Source organism: Schistocerca americana, chromosome 2, assembly GCF_021461395.2.
Source record: "Schistocerca americana isolate TAMUIC-IGC-003095 chromosome 2, iqSchAmer2.1, whole genome shotgun sequence".
Lineage (NCBI taxonomy): Eukaryota > Metazoa > Arthropoda > Insecta > Orthoptera > Acrididae > Schistocerca > Schistocerca americana.
Window position 1 is genome coordinate 225,383,308 of NC_060120.1, and position 25,378 is coordinate 225,408,685.

Consider the following 25,378-nt stretch of genomic DNA (forward strand, 5'->3'; position numbering starts at 1 on the left):
ATTAACAGGCTTCCATTATTACAGCAAATAAATGTTGTTCATGATAAATATCTATATGCTCACATAGATATTAAGCTAAAATAAGCGAAACAGCAAAGTGGAACGACTAAAATTATTCAGTATCTAAGTAGAAAAGCAACTGATGACCCTAATTTAAAGAAGTCACATCAGCACTGGAGAAGAGGAAATGCAATAATGAAATGCTTGCAACAGATAACGTTTTAAAATCTGAGAAATTAGAACCAAGACAGTGCGCCATGTTAGAAATAAGAACAGAACAGAAACAGAAGCATGAATAGTCAAAAATAGGCATACTGAAAACATAAAAAGAAGCAGAAGTTGCAGCAGAGTTCATATATGCCATGACTGTTTTTACAGATGGTCCTGCCTCTGATAACGTTAAGATATGCTTGTGATAGGAATGGAACAGGATATGCTCAGTAGGTTCATGGAATATATCTTGCAAATGAGCTTTTCATGACTCATGTGACTAAGGGGCAGGGCCATCAGTGGCATAAAATGTCCCAGTATATTTTGTATTTAAGATAGCTGGAAGTTTTCAGTTTTTCAGGGAGTGGTCAAGATGATGGGGAAAGTCTGTAACAATTACAATGGAGGACTGATAGCGAGAAATGAAAGCAGGTGTAACATCAGATTCATGTTTGTGTAGCAAACGTGCATCCTAATGTAGGTTTACCAACTACGAAGAGACGGGAGTGTTTCATCATAAACGGATGGCAACAGTGAACAGACAAGTACTGGTGTTTGTTAGTGTGTTAATCAGGACTGATGTGTAGAAATGAATGTAACAGATACGGAAGAAAACAATGAGAAAAGTGCCATAAGTTTCATTACAAGTATTAAGTGAATCTCATCTTTCAAATTTAAGTCAAGTGTTCTATTTAGATTCATTGTAGGTCCACACATTGCTACAGTATGTGCACGCTCTTGCTACCAAGTGTGAGGCTTTGCCAAATACTAATTTTTCAGCCACAAAATTTCTATACAATAAGAATTAGGTATGTCACAAGAAGTCTGGGTAACAGATATGCTACCCTCTCCCTTCCCACCGCTGCAAGCCTTGATCCATTACATTTGGGTGTTGTCATTTTTCACACACAACAAGGTTCCTGTAATGTAATGAAGAAATATCATTTTCTTTACCAGTGATGATGAGTTGTAAGAACAGTTGTTAAATTCACTCCTTCCTGCTGTACAGCCTGCAGTACTTTGTCAGGATCCACAGGATCAACAACAGCTGCTTGTTTTGTTGCTTCATCCACAATCTGAAATAAAAAGAAAAGAAAAAAATTAAAAATGATAAAATGAATTCACAGAAAATGTAAAAAGTTCAATGTAAGTAACAATGAACTACTACACAGAACACAGACCTAACTTAACATTTATTACTTGCTCATTCATCCATCTCTATTGAATTTTTCCTTGTATAAACCTCTTTACTTCTAGACTAATTAACAGTAGTATTGTTGCAACACACATGGAATAACAACTGCACACTATTTCCAGAGCACAGACCTAAAGGATGGTATGAATGGATATACTAGTTTCAAAGAAAATGTAATAAACAGACTAGATTGAACTGTCATTTGAAGTCTTTTACATATAACCTTCTGCAATGTTCTTGCAATTTATTGGTATTTAGAATCATTCTTCTACAAATATTCACACTACAATCCATAAAATAGAATGTTTGTGATTTTTGTGGTCTTGAGTCTGAAAATTGGTTTGGTGCAGCTCTACATGCTAGTCTATCCAATGCAAGCCTCTTCATTCAGGCATGGTACTGCAACCTATATACATTTGAACTTGCTTACTGTATTCAAGCCTTGGTCCCCCTCGTCAACTGTTAACCCATACAGTTCCCTTCACTACCAAATGGACAATTCCTTCATGCTTCAGGATATGTCCTATAAACCAATTCCTTCTTTTAGTCAAGTTGTCCTACAAATGTCATTTTTTGCAATGCTATTCTGTTGTAACATGACTAAACAGCGAATGCCTCCATGGCCGGTCTAAAGAGACTGCTCACATCGACACAACCTTATGTAAGACGGCATACTGGGTCCTTGGTCACTGTAATGTTTACTTGACAAATACAGGGTGGGACAAATAAAAGTGACCCTGATGAGTGGACATGCTTGGACATGAATTTACACATTAACAGAGAAGAAAAAGACCTACAGTTACTTCCAACAGGATGGAGCAACTGCCCATACAACTGCCGAACCTTGGTGCACATTCACACAATCTTTGTTAGTAGAGGTCATATGGTCGTAGCCGCAGCTGGCCACCAGATCACCTGATCTGTCAGTGTGCAATTACTTTGTGTGGGGAGCCCTCAAGTCCAAGATGTATCGCAACAACCCTCAGCCTTCAAGAACTGCAGCAGAACATTTCAGATGAGACTGCAGCAATTCCGGTAGTCCACCTTCGCCCAAACAAGGCCAAGATCTGAATAGTGGTCACTTTCAACATCTGCTATCATCAGGTTAGTATTGTATTTCCTTTCCTGTGCTGTGTTTCTTTGTACCCTGGCACTCTGTTCTCCGGGCCACTTTTATTTGGCGCACACTGTACATATTTCACTGTTAGACTGTGCCCTGATGTACTCCTTGGCTATGTGTATTTGTGCTAATTACTGTGTCATTCAGTGTCTTGGTATATTCCTTCACGTGGAAGCATAATAAAAGTTGGTTGGTGGGAATTCTGATATTGTGTTTGTGCATTGTTACAATATTTTTGACAACAAGTGTGGTATTCCACTCCACCTGTTTCATTTGCAGTTCACTGTGGCCAATTTGTCAATGGAAGAAATTCTTCAATACTTCGGTGAACGGCAGTGAGCTCTCACAAACCAGCAGCAGGCTCTCGCCATCACGCAAAACCATTTGGCAGCATCGTTGATGCACCAGGGTTCACAGCCACTGATGCAGCCATATCCCCCCCCCTTGTTTCCTCTGTATGATGATCCCACAGAAGACTAGGACACACATGAAAAATATCTTTGGCAAAATTTCCAAGCTTTTGATGTTGCCAACTCCAACATGTGTCAGACTTTGATTCTCTTCATGTTTATCACCTTTTGTGTCAGCTAGTTCCTCTTCAGGAAGCTGCCAATCTCTCTCACGATGAAATGTGTCAGCTGCTTTCTACTTAGCATTGTAAATACACTCATGTTATTGCTGCTCATGTTGAGTTCTAGTGCAACAGCCATACAGAGCTTGGGCAGTGGAGCATCATGGGCTTAGCTGTTTGCCAATTTGTTACTTAAGCTCACCAAAACTCATATTTTGATTCCATGGTTCATGATGTTACAAAACACTTAGCCCCTGATAGAGAAGTTTGTGAATGCACTTTACAATATGCGAATCCCAGTTTTGAACATTGTCCAGTCTTTTGAAGTATCTAGGAAAACCGGAAATTAGATAGAAGTTTGTGGAAAGTAGCCACCATTGCTTCTCCTTCTCAGCTACTCAGTTAGATTGCAAGGGGAAGATGATGTTGCAGCCATGCAACCACAGTCTCTTCGGTGCAGTGGGCAGTGTTCTGCTAAACAGCCACAGCAGTCCACTTCACAACAGTGGCCTTGTGCCTCTCCTCCATCATGCCCTTATTGCTTTGTTCAACATGAGTGGGCCATGTGCACAAAGCATTGGGCGACGTGCAATTATTGTAAAATAAAGGGGGACATATTCTGCCAGTGGACAAATTTCAACCTCCTTCGTTAGATATGAACACTGATGTGGACAGCATTTTCCAAGTGATGGTAGCCCCAAACAAACTTTGTACTGAAGTACATCTTATGGACAAAATGTTAAAAATGAAAGCAGATGTGGGTGCCAAGGTACACAGCCTAGAAAGGTACGCCACTCCGGCGAGTGCACTCTGATTAGTCAGTAGCGTATTACATTACTTGGCAGCCAGCACTGGTGCAGTCGTGCTCTCACTAATGGAGAATCTTGCATTTTAAAACAATTTTTCATGTCTCTCTTCATTCCATTTTTAGCATTTCATTGATGATATTCAAGATGATTTGAAAGAAGTAGTTTTTGAAATATTCAAAAGGAAACGTTAAGCAGTAGAAGCACTGATGACAACACTTGTTAACATCCAAACTTAGCTGTAGATGATTGTTACCAAAACTTACGGCTTAAGGACGTGCTACGCTGAATACTTTACAGCCTTATGAGCTGCTATAGTTCACACACATTTACACAATAATATGCTAGAGACCACACCATTTGGCTCTTTAATAAAAAAATCTCATTTGGATGAAAGTTTCCATCACGCGTTTGCAATGCAAAATATTTGCTCCATGAAAAGATGCAAAAATTATTCTGAAATCTAATATTGCAACAAACCACTCATGAGACGGAGAAGTAAGCCCACCTTTCATGTTTGGCTGGTAGATTTGAGTGACATGACATTTTGCTGTTTTAATTCCTAATGAACTGTTCATGCTTTTGCACTTGAACGCAATGTATCCCACCAAGTATTTTAAGACTTGGTGAGTAATGTCTTCACTGGAGCTCATTAAGATCACAATCTCAATGGAAATAACCTTCATCTGACGTATTGTAATGTGACAAGTCAGCTACTTTCTTCAACAACTCACAAGAAATAAAATTCTTGAATTCGCCTGCTGTTTCTTCTGCAGAAGTTTCCTCTTTTTCCTCTGCAATTCAAGCACCATGGGATGAAGGTATATTTGTTGCATTACCAGTCAAAATTAGTAAGTGAATTTCATTTTGAACCTTGAAGAGCATCGAGTTATTATAAAATGAGCCAAGACCATGAATTCTAGAAAATAAATTTTCGAGAATCTTGATTCAGTCTGGCAGTCAGGATGTAGGTTGCCACAGCACTTTTCACATCTATGAAAAGTATAAAAAGCACATTTATTGACATAGCAAATCCTTTTTGAAATGAGGAGACTGTTTCCTTCGCATCGTCACATATTTGAGAAAATCTCCAAAAACCTGTTCATAATCTCTTAGCTTCTGAGGCTGAACCCATAATCACTTCTATTAGGTGCTTTCTGATCTTGGGTGTATCTTGAATTCAACACATCAAAAATGTAGTTTATCATTTCAATGAAGTTTCCTTCACAATCTTTGAGGAAGATGTATCTCACAGCTTGGGTTTTGTGACATGAAAATAGCTACGCAGCCATTCTAATGTTTTGACATGGATGTCCACTCACATTCATGTGAGCTTCCGATAAGTGACAGGTGATCAGGTTTATTTCTGTGTCAATTTCGTATTTTGTAGGATGGAACTCCATTTGGCTTCATCAAATTTCTTGTAGGTAGATGGAAAAACTCATTCTGCATGTCCCGTTTGCAATCCTGAGGATGAACATGTTCAGAACATATCCTTGCATTTTTAATATTGATCCTGTTCTCTAGTTTACAATGACACAACCATTCATGTTGGAGTTCTAAGTGTTTTCAAAACCAATAGTAAAGATTGCCCTTGGTTCTACGCCCAGAGTTGCTGTATTTAGCAACAGCACAGTACAATGTGTTTTTGCTCATTTCACTCGGAAAATACCGTGGATAACTAGCACGATTACAACAGATACCACTTTGTACCAGAATATGCCACAGGTCATGCACTATACTCAAGGAAGCAAGAACACAGCACTAGCAACAACGTGCGAGTCCTGTGAACACAGCGTAGTAGCTGCCCAGTGATGTCACAACTCGCCAGGCCGGGCAACCAGTAAACACAGAGGAACCCAAAGTACATCCCCCTGATGGATTTGAGAGTGACTTCGTTAAATTCTCAAACCTATGTGGACCTTTGATCACCAGCATTGTCTCCTCTCTCTTGTTAGTTGGTGAGTTACAATAAACATCAAATACCCATACTGGAACAGTCTTCTACTCACACTGTGTATACAGGTGTAGTTTGGCCTTTGACTTGTCTAGTAGAGGAAGATGTCAACACTGAAAACTTTTTTGGGTTAGATGCCTTCTAAATTTTAGATCCTCTATTTCTGACAAAGTGCATCTTTTATCTGATCAAGTTCCTTGCCAACAACTGGATGCTCTCTGCTTGGAATTTTCATCACTGTTTTTGGAAGGTTTAGTGTGTGCGACCAATTTTAAGGCTCACATCACAATGAAATTATTGGCATGCCCTCATTTTTTTCGTGCCTGCCCAATCCCAATAGCTTTATGAGAACAAGTCAAATCAGAACCCGATCACCTCATCTGCTTGGGTGTTGCCAATCCTGTCTCCTCTAGTGAAAGGTATACTCCGTTAGCAACTGTTGCAAAACGTAATGGCAAGCCTCACCTTTTTGATGATTTTAAAAAGACTGTAAATTCACTGTCTATTTTTGATACCTACTCCTTACCCTGTCAGGATGAACTCCTACCACAGCTTTCCAGGGACCAGCATTTTTTCCCGAAATAGAGTTCTCAGAAGCCTACTTGCAACTACATCTGGATGATGATTCTAAATGGATTCTCAAAGTGAATGCCCACTTTGGGCTATACTAATACCAGCACCTGCCGTTCATGTGGCTAGTGTCCCTGCTATTTTCCAACAGCTTTTGGGGCAACTCATGATCTCCGTGCTGGGTTGCCTGGATGATATTGTGGTCTCCAGTTCCTCAATAGACAAACATTTGCAGAATATTTGTGGCTTGTTCATGGTGCTGCAGGCTACCAGGTTAAAGTATAACTTGGACAAATCATGATTTTTTTTCAGCCATCTATTGTCTATCTCAGTCTGGAAGTCTCACAGGCTGGCATAAAGCCTGTGCGCCAGCATGTCAATGCCTTTGCGGCTTTGCCGCGTCCTACCGATGTCAAAGAGTTGCAGGGTTTTCTCAGAAAGATTTTATGTTACCATAAATTTCGTCCTGATGCAGCCACTATGGCTAGGCCCCTTAATGCTCTCTTACATAAAGAAGTTCTTTTCAACTGGTGGCATGCCCGTGATTGTGCTTTCACCATGTTGAAGCACTAAGCATCTTGCTTTGTCATCTTCCAAGCAGGCCAGATCCTCGTTTTGGCCACAGACTCCTCCCAATATGGCCTTTTGGCTGTTCTTGTGCACAAATATGTGGATGGTTCCAAACACCTTACTGTGTAGTCTTTTAAAACCCTGAATCAGGTGCAACAGTGCGACTCAGATAGAAAAAGAAACTCTTGCTATTGTGTACACACTAAAAAATTTAATATTTTCATATACAGTTCTAAATTTAATTTGATTACTGATAAAAACCTCTGGTTTCTCTTTTCCATCCTTGAGCATCTCAACCAGAAAAAGTGACCCATCCCCACCTGCAAATGCTGAGCTCTTTTTTTGTCTCACTATAACTACAAGATTCATTTCCGCACCATGGTGCAACAGGTTAATGTGGATGCTCTTTCTCGGCTGCCAACTGGTCCCAGTACAGCATTTGATCAGGATGAACTGTTGAGTTTCCATTCAGATGTCGAAGCCCAAAACATTGTGGATGGTTTCCAAATTCTATGATTTGGTGGCTGTCAGGTCGTTCAGTTTGTCCACCATGGCTGACTAGATAAACAACGGACTGGACATCAGATTCCTTGCATAATTATTATGCTCTCTGCCACCACCTCTACATTCTGGTTGGTGTATTTCTGGTGCCTATTGAGGAGTTGGCCCCACGGTTGTGATCCTATCTGCATTGCAGTGGGATGTTATGCACCTTCTCCACCTGAACCCCTGGGCTATTACTTGTACAGAATTGCTGGCCGAGGTATTGACAATTAGATCTCTCGTGTTGTATCAACCTGCTTGGAATTTTTTTTGTGGTTTTAGAGTGCCCAACTACAGTGGTACAGTGGTCATTAGCGCCCAGACTAAATTATGAATGCACTGTGAGGCACAATGTTAAAACAGCAACTGAAAAGGACAACACTATAAAAGGCACAGTAACAAGCAAGGGATTAAAAGAAAACAGCATAATCAAATGTCCTTAGAGAGGTTTGTCAAGTGGATAAAACGAAGAACGCGAGAAGCTGCTCCTGGGTCATCCGCTAAAATGTCATCCAGAGTACACGGCAGGCCAAAATCAATGCACAGTGTATTAAAATTTCGACAGGACGTTAAAATGTGGCGTACCGTCAGCAATTGCCCACATGGGCAGAATGGCGCCAGCACAGCCGTCAGCAGATGGTGGTGGCTGAACCGGAAGTGTCCAATCCGTAACCGGGCCAAAACGACCTCCTCCCACTGAGAAGGGCGTGAAGAGGTCGTCCAAGCTGTGGGGAGAGGTTTCACGGCCCGAAACTTGTTTTCAGTAAGTGCAGACCAATTGGCATGCCACAGCGGTAAAATGCGCTGACAAATGACCCTGCTAACATCAGATGAAGGCACACAACAAGAAGTTGTCCGAGGCTGGAGGACCGCAACCTTGGCCGCGGCATCTGCAGCTTCGTTTCCAGGGATATCGACATGGCCAGGAACCCACATAAAGGTAACCAGAGAACCGTCGTCTGCCAGCTGCGGACGAAAGGGTGAACCGGATACGGATCACTGAGGCTCTGGATGGCACTCAGGGAATCAGAGCAGATGACATAAGCAGAATGTCAGTGGCAGCGGATGTAAAGAACAGCCTGATAGAGGGCAAATAGCTTAGCTGTGAAGACTGAACAATGGCCATGGAGCCGGTATTTGAAACTGCGTGCCTCGACACTAAAAGAACACCCAACACCGTCATTGGTCTTAGAGCCATCTATGTAAATGAAGATCGTATTAATGAACTTCAAACGAAGTTCAACAAACCGCGAGCAGTAAACCGAAGCTGTGGTAATCTCCTTTGGGACCGATCTGAGGTCAAGCTGAACGCGAACCTGAGCCTGGAACCAAAGTGGCGTTTGGCTCTCGCCCACTCGAAAGGTTGCAGGGGGTGGAAAATCAAGTTGCTGAAGGAGGCGACAAAAGCGAACTCCAGGTGGTAGCAGGGCAGATACATACAACCCGTATTGACGGTCGAGAGAGTTGTCAAAAAAGGAACGATAAGACGGGTGGTCGGGCATTGATAATAGCCGACAGGCATACCGACAAAGCAGTATATCGCACCAGTAGGTTAGTCGCAATTCACCGGCTTCAGCATGAAGACTCTCGACGGGACTAGTATAGAACACTCCGATCGCAAGACGTAACCCCGAATGTTGTACAGAGATGAGGCGGCGTTAAGATGGACGGCCGTGCAGAGGAGTATACAAAGCTCCCATAATCCAGCTTTGAGTGGACAATCGACCGATATAGGTGAAGTAGGACGGTTCGATCCGCTCCCCACGACGTACGGGTGAGAACACAAAGGACATTTAGGGAACGGGTACAACAGGCAGCCAAATATGACACATGTGGAGACCAGCTAAGTTTCCTGTCAAATGTCAGACCTAAAAATTTTGTTGTCTCCACGAATGGGAGAGCAACGGGACCGAGATGTAAGGATGGTGGGAGAAACTCTTTATAGTGCCAGAAGTTAATACAGACCGTCTTTTCGGCAGAAATACGCACACCATTGGCGACACTCCAGGAGTAAAGACAGTCAAGACAATGCTGAAGACAGCGCTCCAGGAAACATGTACGCTAAGCGCTGCAGTAGATGGTAAAATCGTCTATGAAAAGGGAGCCTGTACATTAGCTGGGAGGCAATCCATTATTGGATTGATCGCTATGGCGAAGAGAGCGACACTCAAAACTGAGCCCTGTGGCACCCCATTCTCCTGGCGAAAGGCGTCGGACAAAACAGAGCCCACACATACCCTGAACTTCCGATCCATTAAAAATGCGCGAATAAAAAGAGGGAGGCGACCATGAAGGCCCCAATGTATGCATGGTGTGGAGAATGCCCGCCCTCCAACATGTGTCGTAAGCCTTCTCCAAATCAAAGAACACAGCCACTGTCTGGCGCTTCCACAAGAAGTTATTCATAATGAAGGTAGACAAGGTAACCAGATGGTCAACAGCAGAGTGGTGCCTACGAAATCCACATTGTACATTGGTAAGTAGGCATCGAGATTCGAGCAGCCAAACCAAACGAGAGTTAACCATTCGTTACATAACCTTACAGACACAGCTGGTAAGGGAAATGGGTCTGTAACTGGAAGGCAAGTGCTTGTCCTTCCCTGGCTTAGGAATCGGGACAACAATAGATTCGCACCAGCATGTGGGAACATGACCCTCAATCCAGATGCAATTATAAGTACGAAGAAGAAAACCTTTACCAGCAGGAGAAAGGTTCTTCAGCATCTGAATATGAATAGAATCAGAGCCCCGGAGTGGAGGACCGTGACCGGGCAAGTGCACTTTCGAGTTCCTGCATGGTGAATGAGGCATTATAACTTTCATGATTCGAGGAGCGGAAGTTAGGTGGCCTTGCCTCTTCTGCCTGTTTTTGGGGGAGGATGGCAGAGTGGTAATGAGCGGAGCTCGAAACCTCTGCGAAAAATCGACTGAAGGCATTGGAGACATCCTCAGGGGCCACAAGGACGTCATTCGTGACCGTCAAGCCAGAAACTGGTGAGTGGACCTTAGTGCCAGATAGCCGGCGCAGGCTACCCCAGACAACAGAAGAAGGAGTAAAACTGTTGAAGGAGCTTGTGAAAGCAGCCCAGCTGGCTTTCTTGCTTTCTTTAATAGCACAACGACACTGCGCATGTAATCATTTATATTTAATACAAATCGCCATCATAGGGTGGTGTTTAAAGATGCGTAAAGCACGTTGACGAGCACGTATAGCGTCTCTGCATGCTGTGGTCCACCAGGGGACCGGTACATGACGTGGAGAAGAGGTAGTATGAGGGATGGAATATTCAGCAGCAGCGAGAATGACTTCCGTGAGGTGTGCAACCTGACTATCGCAGCTTGCGACGTTTTGATCCTGAAATGTCGCCCTGGAAGAGAAGACCCCCCGGTCTGCTTTGGAGATGTTCCAACAAGTTGAGCATGGAGATGGGGTATGATGCAGGAGATGGATAATACAAGGGAAGTGGTCGCTCAAATACATATCAGGAAGAACTTACCACTCAAACCAACGTGCAAGTTGGGTAGTACATATAGAGAGGTCTAAATGGGAATAGGTATGAGTTGTGTCCGAAAGAAAAGTAGGGGCGCCAGTATTGAAGCAGACAAGATTGAGGTAGTTGAAAAGGTCTGCTAACAGGGAGCCTCTCGGGCAGGATGCTGGAGAGCCCCAAAGGGGATGGGCAGACAACAAAAATGGTGCAGGTAGCTGAGCAATAATTTGCATCATGTCTGCCCTAGTAACGGCAGATGACGATGGAGTGTAAACAGTACAAATGGAAAATGTGAAAGTGAGGAGAGTAATGCAGACAGCAACTGCCTGCAGATCGGTGTGCAATGTGATGGGATTGTAGTAGATATCATCCCGGACCAGCAACATAACCCCTCCATGAGCCGGAATACCTGCCACAGGGGGTAGGTCAAAACGCACAGAGGTATAGTGTGCCAAGTCAATACGATCGCATGGGCGTAGCTTCATTTCCTGGAGAGCTACTACGAGCGGACAGTGCAAGCGTAGCAGCAACTTTAAGTCCTCTCGGTTGGAGTGAATGCCGCGAATATTCCAATGAAGAAGTGGCATTGTGGGAAGAAAATCAAAAAGGAGAAGCAAGAAGGGGTCACCTCAAGGGCCACTGAGGGCCTGGCTTCGAGCAAGCACTGCTGTCGCTATCAATAGGAGGAGAGTCATCATCCATTTTTTCAATAGGTTCATCGGCCACCATGTTAAGATGGTTGGGAGGGGGAGCTTCCTCCGCCTGTGAATGGCCAGAGGTTCAGCTACCAGTGATGCGGCCAGGCGAAACGGATGATGGCCTGGGGCAGCAACTGCTGGGTGTTACAGGAGAAGAAATGCACCGTGGTGGAGAAGAACTTTTCTTCCTATGAGCCTTCTTGCAAGGTCATTTAGTCGAAGTACTGGTCGATGGCTGGGAGTTCGGGGTACGTAAGAAGTCTTCACGGGACGGTTCTTTCTTGAAGGCCCATGCATCTGACTTCTGGGTCTTAGTCTTGGCAGAAGCTGATGAAGGTGCTTGTGTCTTAGGGGTGATGGGAGGAAGAGGAGACGTTGACCGGGCGATCTCAGCACTGGCCGAACGGAGGTCAGATCGCATGTCTGCGTCGATACCTCCCTGGTAGGCCGAGGAGAGGCGAGGATGGTACTGTATTTCCCCGCTGGGAGCAGCGTGGGCTCCCTACTAGCAAAAAGCTTGTGAGCAGCCGAGGTGGACATTTTCTCTTTGACCCGAATTTCCTGTATACAGTGTTCAGCCTTGTAGATGGGACAGTCCCAAGAGGACGCTGCATGGTCACCCTGACAGTTCACACAACGAAGAGACAGAGATGGACAGTCACCCTCATGGGCGTCCCTGCCACGAGTGACGCATTTAGCCGCATTAGAACAAGATTGGCGGGTGTGTTTAAAATGCTGACACTGGTAGCAACGCGTGTAGGTTATACCGATATGTTTACGTAATGTGTATACATAAACATACAGTTATAAATGTCCCCATTCGTAGTTGCTAATTGTAACAATATGTTTACTTTTGTGCTGTAACATATAGCTACAATCAGCGGTGGAAATATATTTGCGAACGCCGACCGTGTGCGGCTGTTTCTTGTTGGATCGTCTGATCAGTCGGAAGTTGCATTGCAGAGGAGAGTAAATGCCTATTCAAAATATAATTATTTTTGGATAGCTCAACATGAATTTCCTAAGGGACCGTAGTTTATAATGCATTTACCAGTAGAATATGGCACGGAGAAAATATTTCGCCACATACAACTTCCGTCCGATTTCGACGAAAGAATTCATGACTGTGAACTCTCTATTTGGCAGAAACATAACGAAAATTATGTAACTTCATGAAGGAGTGAGACATAGATTCTATATTAAATAAATAGTCCATACACCAGTTCCATTTAACTCTGAATTTATGGCAATTAATAGATGAACTTACACTGCAATGAAGGATTTAACATGGATGCCGTTTTGACTGGCACTTCTCTTCTCGTAATGAAAATAATTCCTTTGACGTTTTCACATACACGTCGCACAATAAATTTACTGCTATGCAGTATTGCACTTTTACTTTACACTAAAATAATATTATTTTTAACGATAATAATACGGCGGCAAGACATGCGCGTCCGACACAAGAGACAAGAGAAGAATGAGTAAGTGTTCATCGAGAATATATCTCGTACATCAAAAAAAATTGTGTAAAAGTGTTCTTCTTCTGTCCATTTTTCACGCCGCGGTTTTCAAAGTCAATAACTCACTGCATCTCTGACGGCGCTTCGACAATAAACAAGTTACGTCACAGGTCGTTCACCTTTTACATTCTCGCAACATTATTTGCTAACTGTAGCTGTTGTCGAGTGACTGCTCGATTAGTGAATGATTTAAAAAGATAAGGCAACCACATAATGTTACAGGGTGTCAGGACATAGGGGCGAACAGAAATAACCTCATAGCCTGCTTTCATGTGCGACGGCAGCTGAACACTATCAAAGGTCAAGAAAACTGTCCAGGTCAGTACAAGGTCATTGTCGAACTTTTTCATGACCCTATGGACAGCCGTCACGTCCTGCTCAGCGAGGAAAGACTGAATCTCCTCATCAGTCGATCCGTCGAGTGATCTGGTAGATACCACACCACGCGACGAATTCAAAGTGCGGTGAGCCTCCACCTGGACAGGGAACGTGTACAGGAGTGTGGCCCTAAGGAGTTTTTGTGCCTGAAAGGCGCTCTCAGTTTCCAACAACAAAGTACCGTTATGCATCCTGGTACTAGGCTTGACAGGTCTGGCTATGGCATCTACGCCCTTCTGAATAACAAAATGGTTGACAGATGAAAAATCCTTTCCGTCCTCAGATCTAGAAACTTTGGGGCAGGCGATAGTACTTTTGTCACTGGTGGCTGGTCAAGTTTCCATTTTTGGGCAGAAGTCGAGAGAGAAGAAGAAGAAGAGAAATCCATTGCAGATGAATCCCCCATAATTGCCAGCGTCTCCGATGGTGCACTCCTTCCTTGTGGGGACCCTCTCAGAGGGCGCTCCCACCTTATGTGAATGTTTACACCTCAGGTCACACCTCCCAACAACAGATGGAGGGGCCAATCGGGATGGTTGGAAGGTGTCAGCTCAGGCAATCACCCCTGCCCGGGCCTGGCCTTTACCAGGGGGTACACACGGGCCCTACTTGTCTACCCAGGACGGGGAATTACGCTTTAGCCCGTCACCGGCTACGCGTGCGAAAGCGTGGGTCGGCCTTCAGGCACGCACAGGAAAGAAAGAAGAATAGGAAAAAAAAAAGGGAGAGAGGGAGAGAAAGGACAGACTGTCTCAAACGCCGAGACGGAGACTATAGGGTGGACAAGAAGGCAAGGAGAAGAAGGCAAGGTAAAAAGGAAGGAAGACAGTGAGAGAGGGAGAAGGATAAAGAAAGGAAACAAGCAAAGGAAGGAAGAAACTAGAATAAGCGAAAAACCAAAATGACCACAAATGTAAGTAGTTGAACCGTCCGTCTCTGGACGCAGGCGCAAACTACCCCCTTGAGGGGGAGGGACTCCTTTTAGTTGCCTCTTACGACAGGCAGGAATACCTGGGGCCTATTCTTACCCCAGACCCTCAGGGGGAAACCTGCTCAGAGTACATCATTCAACAAGTGGCAGCACAGGACGCTCTTTCCCCATTGCCAGTGCGCCAGTGCACCTGGGAGCATATTCATGCTGATTTTGTGGCTCCCTTCATTAGTCCTTTTGCTTGCAGTAGTTAACACTTTGTCAGTGTTTCCTTATGTGGTTCATTGCCCATTGACATCCACGGCAGCTACTGATGGTCTTTGCAAAGATTTGTTCCTTGCAATGACACACGTGAAGGACAACGGTCCACATCCTGTGACTCAGGATTTTGAAGATTTTTGTACAAAGAGTGGCACCCACCTTGTTAAGACCCTTCCATTTCATCCTCAGTCGAATGGTGAGATGGAATGGCTGGTCCGTACTTTCAAAACTCAGATGAAAGAATTTAATACAATACCTTCTCCCGGGGAAGCCCTCAGCAGGTCCTTGGGCTCATATAGCTTCCCTCCCATTGGTGACTGTAGCCCAATGGAGATGATTCATGGGCATCAGCCCCATACACTGCTTCATCTGCTCTGGCAGACTTTCAGCCACGCACAAGCATTCGCCTCACAGTGGTTCTGTCCAGGCTCTGCCATCTGGGCCCGCAGGTTTGGCCAGTGGATACAAGTGGCCATCTATCACTACCGAGGCTGCTGCCATCTGGGCCCGCAGGTTTGGCCAGTGGATACAAGTGGCCATCTATCACTACCGAGGCTGCTGCCTCTGCATCATGTGCATCTCCAATGACATCGTGGCATGACACTATGACCGACCACATGCCAGAGACTCCACCACTGGTGCAGCTACCTCAACCATCTGCGCTGGCCCCCCTGGTGTGGTCCGCATTCCCTACGGCTCCTGAGCCATCTTTATTCTGGGTGCCGCTGTCACCACGGAGAGTAGTTAGTGCTGGGCCACCTGCACCTCCATAGTTCGTCACCGCAGCTACCACCTTTGTTTTCTCTACTGTCCCTGCACTTCCTCACATTTTCTTGTAAGGGAGTGGGTGCTACACCTGTCCACACCTGCGCCATTTCAGAATGTATTCTCCTGCAATGATGACATGACACCTGAACCAGCAGTCGTCCCTTCCAATGATGACATAGACGTCGCCACAATGAATATTTTTCCCCAAGGGGGAAGGAGTCTAATAAACCTAGACAGTATGTATGCATAATTAAACAGTGCGTGCCTCCATGGCCAGCCTAAAGAGGCCACCCCAAATCAGCAAAACAGTCTTATGTAAGCCGGTGCACTGGGAGCTCAGCCACTATAATGTTTATCTGTCAAAGTTATACTTCACTTTTAGATTGTGCCTTAATGTAATGTTCTCCTTGTTTATGTGTGTTTGTACTAATACTATGTCATTCATTGTCTTAGTATACATGTGGGAGCAGACTAAAAGTTGGATGGTGGGAATTCTGACACTGTGTTCGTGCATTGTTACAATGGATCCAGTTCCTCCTAACTAGTTATCTGATCCAAGCAACTAATTTTCCCCTACATTTCAAAAGATTGAATTCTCTTCTTGTTTGAACTGCTTATTGTATAAATTTCACTTCCATACAAGGCTACGCTTCCCACAAATAGCTGCAGAGATGACTTTCTAACACTTAAATTTATGTTTGAATTTAACAAACTTCTCATTTTCAGAAATGTTTTTCTTGTTATTGCCAGTTTGAATTTTATAGCCTATCTACCTCTGCTGCTGTCAGCTGTGTTGCCAAAATAGCAAAACTGATTTACTACTTTTGTCACATTTCCTATGCTAATCTCCTCAGGATCATCTGATTTAATTCAGCTACATTCAATTGCACTTTCTTTATTGTAATTGAGGCTCATCTTATAACTTCATTTCAAGAGACTATCAATTCTGTTAAACTGCTCTTCCAAGTCCTTAGCCCTCTCTGATAGAATCAAAATGTTGCTGGCAAAGCTAAAAGTATTTATTTCTTCTCCCTGGACTTTAATTCCTTATCCAACTTTCTCTTTTATTTCCTTTACTGCTTGCTCAATGTGCACACTGACTAACTCTTCAGGGAGCACACTGACTAACTCTTCAGGGATAGGCAATAACTTTGTCTTATTTCTTTCTCAATTACCACTTCCCTTCAATGTCTTTCACTTTTATCACTACATTCAGGGATCTGTACCTACTGTGAACAACATTTCATTCACTGTATTTCACCCCGGCTACCTTCAGAATTTCAAGGAATGTATTCCAGCCAATATTGGCCACAGCTTTCTCTTGCCATAAACATGAATTTGTCTTGAAACTTCCTGGCAGATTAAAGCTGTGTGCCGGACTGAGACTCGAACTCGGGGCCTTTGCCTTTCATGGGCAAGTGTTCTACCATCTGAGCTACCCAAGCACGATTCACGCCCCGTACCCACAGCTTCACTTCACTGCAAAGTGAAAATCTCATTCTGGAAACATCCCCCAGGCTGCGGCTAAGCCATGTCTCCGCAATATCCTTTCTTTGAGGAGTGCTAGTTCTGCAAGGTTCGCAGGAAAGATTCTGTAAAGTTTGGAAGGCAGGAGACGAGGTACTGGCAGAAGTGAAGCTGAAGACGGGGCGTGAGTCGTGCTTTGGTAGCTCAGATGGTAGAGCACTTGCCCGCAAAAGGCAAAGGTCCCGAGTTCGAGTCTCGGTCCAGCACACACTTTTAATCTGCCATGAAGTTTCATATCAGCACATACTCCGCTGCAGAGTGAAAATCTCATTCTGGACAAATTTGTCTTTCTTTAACCTATCTTCTATGATAAGTCATAGGGTCAAGTAGTGCCCCACCTGTTCCTACACTGCTCCAGAACCCAAACTGACCTTTTCTGAGGTCAGCCACTCATTTTTTCCGTAAATAATCCATGTCAGGCAATTTGCAACCATGACTTAAACTGATAGTGCAGTGATATTTACAACCATCAGTACCTGCTTTGTTTGAAACTGGAATTATTATATTTTCTTGGTGTCTGAGGGTGTTTTGCCAGTCTCTTCCATCTCATGCATCAGATGGAACAGTTTTATCATGGCTGGCTCTCCATTCAATCTCAATAATTCAGAGGGAGCATCTCCTACTTCATGAGTCTTGTTTTCACCTATGTCTTCCAGTGCTCTGCCAAATTATTTTCAGAGTGTCGTACCTCTCACCTCATTTTCATCTGTTTCCCATTCTCTTTCCATAATATTATCTTGAGAAATGTTTGCCTTATATGGATGTGCTATATATTACTTCCATCTTTCAACCTTCCCTTCTTTGGCTGGTACTGGTTCACTACCTAATACCATTATGTTCATAGAGATATTTCTGTTTTCCTCAAAACGGTCCTCTAATTTTCCTAAAGGTGGCACCCATCTTCCCCAATGTTGTGTGTGCTCCCACAGCTTTACAATCCCCCTTTAGTCAATCCTGCTTTGCCAGTTTGTACTTTGTCATGGCTCCGGGATACATTAATTCAGTCAACTTTGTGATTTACCACCACATTTATATTTTATTTTCTTTGCATATTTTGCTATCCATCGGGAGCTCTCTTGAGCACTTATACCTCTGCTGCCAGTACCACTTGTCTTCTAATGAGGTAGAAGAGAGATGAGAAAACAATGAAAGAAACTGAATGACACAGTCAGGTTCGTTTTCATATTGGCAAGAAGCCCTACTCCATGGTGAGCAGTGTAATTTATGAGAGAATTGCAATAATGCAAATAAAATGGTTTACTAGATCCAGATTTTTAGTAATTACAAAGGTTTACTATGGCTACCTTTAGAAAATGAAGCTACTGCAAGTCAGGAGATAAAAAGTATTTTTGGTATTAAGAGGAAAGGCAATGTGATAATTAAAAAGGCACGACGATTATAAATTCCTGTCACTCCCATATTTAAAAAAAATGTATTCCTTTTGGCTGCATCATTTGCTGCTATTTTTTGTATTCTCTTTCTGTTAATTAAATTCTATCTTGTGTGTTTCGACTGGGAGTAGTTTTCTCTATCATAAACAAGGAGATTTTCACAATGAGATATTTTCAAATATATAGCTTGTTTGACTTACCAAGTACATGTAATTGTCCTGCAGTGCAGACAGAACCTGGACCTTCATGTTTGGGAGTAGTTCTGATTGAGTTATACTATGAGTGCCTCGGAAGCCTACAGATTTCCAAGCTGAAACTGTTCACATAATTTTTTATAGATAAGAAATTCACTTTTCGTAAAACTATAATATAAACAAAAGAAAACTTGTCATATAACTTGTCAACAGGTTTTCTAACAATAACTTCAATTTCACAAACATACATTAAGAAGAGTCTTTTTCCCTATCCTTTTGTAATGGTTTATTATTCAGTATCAACTAGTGCCTATTTATTTGTCGAGTCAGTGGTATCATCACTGACTCCTCCCTACATTTCACTAGCTTCAGTACACTATACTGTTTTCTATCACTTAAATCATCTGGTAACTAAATGAATATTACTGCATACAGACTGGATTCACCTCCACTTCCCATTCACTTACATCATGCAGCTGACATTTCATGCTGAAGATGTGTCTTACCCAGTTAGCTTTCGTCTTATAAACCCCAGGTAGTATCAATTCAATTCAATTCAATTTCAGTATTATTTGAAATCTTTTCTGATCACTTTACTTTTTTCCATTATTCTCTGGCATCACATCACCCACTTCCTGGATGTTTAGCCTACAGTTTCGCTGGTCATCAGAACCCCCTTCCTCCCCCACTCTCTACCTCCTCCGCCCTCCTCCCTCCCTCCTCTCCATCTTCCTCCCCCACTCTCTCCCCCTCTGCCCCAATTTCAGAACCACAAAGAGCAGTTCTTCAAACTTGGTGTCTAGGCACTAATTCTCTTCTGCCTTTCAGCTTTTGGAATGGCAATCCTTGTCCAATATATTTGATACTACAAGCATATTATGATAATCTGAGTCCTTAAATATTTGAAACAACCAACATTTTCTAGTGCACAAGTTACCATGATGATATGGAAGTTCTGTCATCCTTATACACACATTGGCAATTGAATTTAGCCATACACCTATTATCATGTAGGACACCTTCCTATCTGGTGATGAAAGCAAAAAACTGAAATCGTTCAGAGCCATGGCCATTCAGCCTCCACCCACAGTTAACAAGTACTGGTTGTGGTTGTGTTCAAGGCAAACACATCTCACACTATCACGTCACAGATGTGGGATTGTGATCACATAAGCTGGGAGACTACAGAAGCACCTTTATACTGACACAATTTGGGAGTAATGGAGTATGTGGTGTCTTGCTGAAGACACGGCCCCCACCTTGAGGGTACTGTAAACAAATAAACAGGTGCACAGACCGAGTAGTAGATTCCTGTATAATTTCATGGTGAGCGACAATGACCGACTTTTATGGATCTCATTTCATCACATCTCAACATTCTTCCACCCCATCCCCACCCGAGACAATCACCCACTTGAGAAATGCCCTGCTCACAAGAAGACTGCCTCACCTTGTTGTTTCTGACTTATTTGTACTCTGCCAATGAAATGTGCTGAAATTCATCAGTTCGGAAGAATTTTTCCTTGCTTTGAGCATCCAGTGGCAATGTGGGGCTGGGGGAGGGGGCTGGGCTGTAGGGGGAGGGGTGAGGGGAGAGGCGGGGGAGTGGTGGTGGTGGGAGAGGGGGAAGGGTGAGATGGGGGAATGGTGGTGGGGGGAGAGGGTGAGGGGTGGGGGGAGAGGGTGAGGGGTGGGGGGAGAGGGTGAGGGGTGGCATTGGGGGGAAAGGGCGAGGGGTGGGGGTGTAGGGGGAGGGTGGGGGAGAGATGGGGAGGGATAGGTGAGAGGAGTGTGTAAGAGGGGGTGACGGAGTAGGGGAGGGAGGGAGAGAGAGTGTGAGTGGGGGAGGGAGAGAGAGTGTGAGTGGGGGAGGGAGAGAGAGTGTGAGTGGGGGAGGGAGAGAGAGTGTGAGTGGGGGAGGGAGAGAGAGTGTGAGTGGGGGAGGGAGAGAGAGAGAGAGTGAGTGGGGGACAGAGGGAGGGGAGAGAGAGTGAGTGGGGGACAGAGGGAGGGTAGAGAGAGTGAGTGGGGGACAGAGGGAGGGTAGAGAGAGTGAGTGGGGGACAGAGGGAGGGTGGAGGGAGAGAGTGAGGGAGGGGGTGTGAGTGGGGGAGGGAGGGGGTGTGAGTGGGGGAGGGAGGGGGTGTGAGTGGGGGAGGGAGGGGGTGTGAGTGGGGGAGGGAGGGGGTGTGAGTGGGGGAGGGAGGGGGTGTGAGTGGGGGAGGGAGGGGGTGTGAGTGGGGGAGGGAGGGGGTGTGAGTGGGGGAGGGAGGGGGTGTGAGTGGGGGAGGGAGGGGGTGTGAGTGGGGGAGGGAGGGGGTGTGAGTGGGGGAGGGAGGGGGTGTGAGTGGGGGAGGGAGGGGGTGTGAGTGGGGGAGGGAGGGGGTGTGAGTGGGGGAGGGAGGGGGTGTGAGTGGGGGAGGGAGGGACAGAGGGGGTGTGAGTGGGTGGAGGAGGGAGTGGGGGGGAGGGAGCGGGGGAGGGAGGGAGGGAGTGGGGGAGGGAGGGAGGGAGTGGGGGAGGGAGGGAGGGAGTGGTGGAGGGAGGGAGGGAGTGGTGGAGGGAGGGAGGGAGTGGTGGAGGGAGGGAGGGAGTGGGGGAGGGAGGGAGGGAGTGGGGGAGGGAGGGAGGGAGTGGGGGAGGGAGGGAGGGAGTGGGGGAGGGAGGGAGGGAGTGGGGGAGGGAGGGAGTGGGGGAGGGAGGGAGTGGGGGAGGGAGGGAGGGAGAAGGAAAGAGTGAGAGGGGGAGTGGGGGAGGGAGGGAGGGAGGGAGGGAGGGAGAAGGAAAGAGTGAGAGGGGGAGTGAGGGTCGAGGAGAGAGAGTGAGTGTGGGAGGGAGGGGGAGAGAGAGTGGGGGAGGGAGGGAGAGAGAGTGGGGGAGGGAGGGAGAGAGAGTGGGGGAGGGAGGGAGAGTGGGGGAGGGAGGGAGAGTGGGAGAGGGAGTGGGCAAGGCAGGCTTTGTGAAGGTGTTCTGACAAGATAGTCCAACTTAGAAAATAATCTGATCGATATGCGGAAATGATTTGGCAGGGTGGGCAGCAATCTGCAGTTGTTTGTTGCTGATGCTGTAGTGTACAGTAAGGTGTTGAAGATTAGTGATTGCAGGAAGATACATCACGACTTAAGTTGGTGTGATGAATGGCAGCTAGCCCTGTTGCTGTTGTTGTTGTGCAGTCCAGAGACTGGTTTGATGCAGCTCTCCGTGCTACTCTATCCTGTGCATCTTCTTCATCTCCCAGTACCTACTGCAACCTACATCTATCTGAATCTGCTTAGTGTATTCATCTCTTGGTCTTGCTCTATTATTTTTAACTTCCACACTTCCCTCCAATACTAAATTGGTGATCCCTTGATGCCACAGAATGTGTCCTACCATCCGATCCCTTCTAGTCTAGTTGTGCCACAAATTCCTCTTCTCTCCTATTCTATTCAGCATCTCCTCATTAGTTACATGATCTACCCATCTAATCTTCGGTACTCTTCTGTAGCATCACATTTTAAAAGCTTCTATTCTCTTCTTGTCTAAACTATTTATCGTCCATACACTCCATACAAATACTTTCAGAAAAAGACTTCCTGACACTTCAGTCTATACTCAATGTCAACACATTTCTATTCTTCAGAAATGCTTTCCTTGCCATTACCGTCTACATTTTATATGCTCTCTAGTTCGACGATCATCATCAGTTATTTTGTTCCCCAAATAGCAAACCTCATCTACTACTTTAAGTGTCTCATTTTCTAATCTAATTCCCTCTGCACCAACTGATTTGATTCAGTTACATTCCATTATTTTCGTTTTGCTTTCATTGATGTCCATCTTGTATCCTCCTTTCAAGACACTGTCCATTCCGTTCAACTGCTCTTCCAGGCCCATTGCTGTCTCTGACAGAATTACAATGTCTTCGGCAAACCTCAAAGTTTTAATTTCTTCACCACGCATTTTAATTCCTACTCCAAATTTTTCTTTTATTGCTCGTTCAATATACAGATTGTATAACATTGGGGATAGGCTACACCCCTGTCTCACTCCCCAACCACTGCATCCCTCTCATGCCCCTCAACTCCACCGTCTGGTTTCTGTACAAATTGTAAATATCCTTTCAGTCCCTGTATTTGACCACTGTCACCTTCAGAATTTGAAGAGAATCTTCCAGTCAATATTGTCAAAAGATTTCTCTAAGTCTACAGATGTTATGAATGTTGATTTCCATTTCCTTAATCTATCCTCTAAGATAAATCGTAGGATTAGTATTGCCTCATGTGTTCCAACATTTCTATGGAATCCAAACTGATCTTTTCTGAGGTCGGCTTCTACCAGTTTTTCCATTCGTCTGTAAGGAATTCATGTTAGTATTTTGCAGCCGTGACTTATTAAACTAATAGTTTGGTAATTCCCACACCTATCAACACCTCCTTTCCTTGGGATTGGAATTATTATATTCTTCTTGAAGTCTGAGGGTATTTCGCCTGTCTCATACATCTTGCTCACCAGATGATAAAGTTTTGTAAGGGCGGGATCTCCCAAGGCTATCAGTAGTTCTAGTGGAATGTTGGGACCTTGTTTCGACTTAGGTCCTTCAGTGCTCTGTCAAATTCTTCACGCAGTATCTTATCTCTCATTTCATCTTCATCTATGTCCTCTTCCATTTCCATAATATCGCCCTAAATTACATCGCCCTTGTATAGACCCTCTTTATCCTCCTTCCACCTTTCTGCTTTCCCTTCTTTGCTTAGAGCTGGTTTTCCATCTGAGCTCTTGATACTAATACAAGAGGTTCTCTTTCTGCCAAAGGTCTGTTTAATTTTCCTCTAGGCAGTATCTATCTTACCCCTAGTGATATATGCCTCTACATCATTATATTTGTCCTCTAGCATCCCTGCTTAGCCATTTTGCACTTCCTGTTGATCTCCTTTTTGAGATGTTTGTATTCCTTTTTGCCTGCTTCATTAACTGCATTTTTACATTTTCTCCTTTCATGAATTAAATATCTCTTCTGTTACCCAAGGATATCTACTAGCCCTCATTTTTTTTACCAACTTGATCCTCTGCTGCCTTTAATACTTCATCTCTCAAAGCTAGCAATTCTTCTTTTACTGTATTTCTTTCCCCCGTTCTTGTCAATCGTTCCCCAATGCTCTCCCTGAAACACTGTACAACCTTTGGTTCTTTCAGTTTATACAGGTCCCATCTCCTTAAATTCCCACCTTTTTTCAGTTTCTTCAGTTTTAATCTACAGTTTGTAACCAATAGAGCATGGTCAGAGTCCACATATAACCCTGGAAATGTCTTACAATTTAAAACCAGGTTCCTAAATCTTTTGCTTACCATTATATAATATATCTGAAGCCTTCCAGCATCCCCAGGTCTGTCTCACGTATACAACGTTTTTTCATGATTCTTGAACCAAGTGTTCACTGTGATTAAGTTATGCTCTGTGCAAAATTCTACCAGGCGGCTTTCTCTTTCATTCCTTACCTCCATTCCATATTCACCTACTACGTTTCCTTCTCTTCCTTTTCCAACCATTGAATTCCAGTCACTTATGACTATTAAAGTTTCGTCTCCCTTCATTATCTGAATAATTTCTTTTATCTCCTCCTGCAATTCTTCTATCTCTTTGTCATCTGTGGAGTTCGTCAGCATATAAACTTGTACTACTGTGGTAGGCTTGGGCGTCATGTCTATCTTGGCTACAATAATGCGTTCACTAAGCTGTTCATAGTAGCTTACCTGCGCTCTCATTGTTTTATTTATTATTAAACCTACTCCTGCATTAGCCCTATTTGATTTTGTATTTATAACCCTGTATTCACATTGAGGAAATATTAGACACAGCACAAGCAGGGTTCAGAAAAGGTAAATCAACAATTGACCAAATATACACACTAAGACAAATATTAGATGAGAATTGGGAACACAATCAGGATACCTTTTGCCTGTTTATAGATTTCAACAAAGCATATGAAAGTATAGTAAGAGAGGAAATGTGGAGGATAATGGCAGAGTATGGGATACCTGAAAAGCTGATAAAGCTAACTAAAATATGTGTGATGGAATCACAGTATAGAGTGAAAGTACGGGGGCGGGGGAGGGAGGGGTCTCAGAAGCACTTGAAGTAAAAAGAGTAGAGACAGAGAGATATTATATCACCAACCCTGTTCAATTTGGTTCTCAACAACAGCCTGAGAAGAGTAACATGTGAAAGTGCAGGAGTCACCACAGGAAAAAAGATAAATGTCCTGGCTTTTGTGGATTATATTGTGCTGACAGGAAAGAACATAGAAGACCTGGAGAAAATGCAAACTGTGCTAATGGAAGAAGCTAAGAAAGTAGGTCTAAGTATAAATGAAAGTAAAACAAAGCTCATGGTAGCAGGAAAAAGAGCTGATTTAGGACCAAACCATCTAAAAATTGGAAATCTAACAATAAAGAAGACAGACACATTCACATACCTCAGTGTCAACATCAACCAGCAAAACCTTATAGAACAAGACATAGTAACAAGAATTCAAGCTGGAGGGAAATGTCTATGAGCTATGCACAACGTCATAAGATCGAAGTTACTATCTAGGAAGGCAAAAATATAACTATATCACACCATCATCAAGCCAATAGTGTGCTATGCAAATGAGACATGGACCGTGACAAAGAAAACAGAGAAAAAACTCATC

The 25,378-nt window shown here is 44.1% G+C and overlaps 1 protein-coding gene across 4 annotated transcripts in view; it reads right to left on the minus strand.

The window, feature by feature from the left end:
- The window catches only part of LOC124593354 (hydroxyacylglutathione hydrolase, mitochondrial), a 113,165-nt gene that overhangs the window by 64,724 nt on the left and 23,063 nt on the right, over positions 1-25,378 (minus strand). For all 4 annotated transcript variants that reach the window (XM_047131920.1, XM_047131921.1, XM_047131923.1 and 1 more), the window contains exons 2-3: positions 18,711-18,826; positions 1,165-1,286 (exon numbers count right to left, since the gene is read on the minus strand). In XM_047131920.1, the coding sequence (XP_046987876.1) occupies positions 1,165-1,286; positions 18,711-18,826 (238 nt within the window). The remainder of the gene's footprint in view (positions 1-1,164; positions 1,287-18,710; positions 18,827-25,378) is intronic.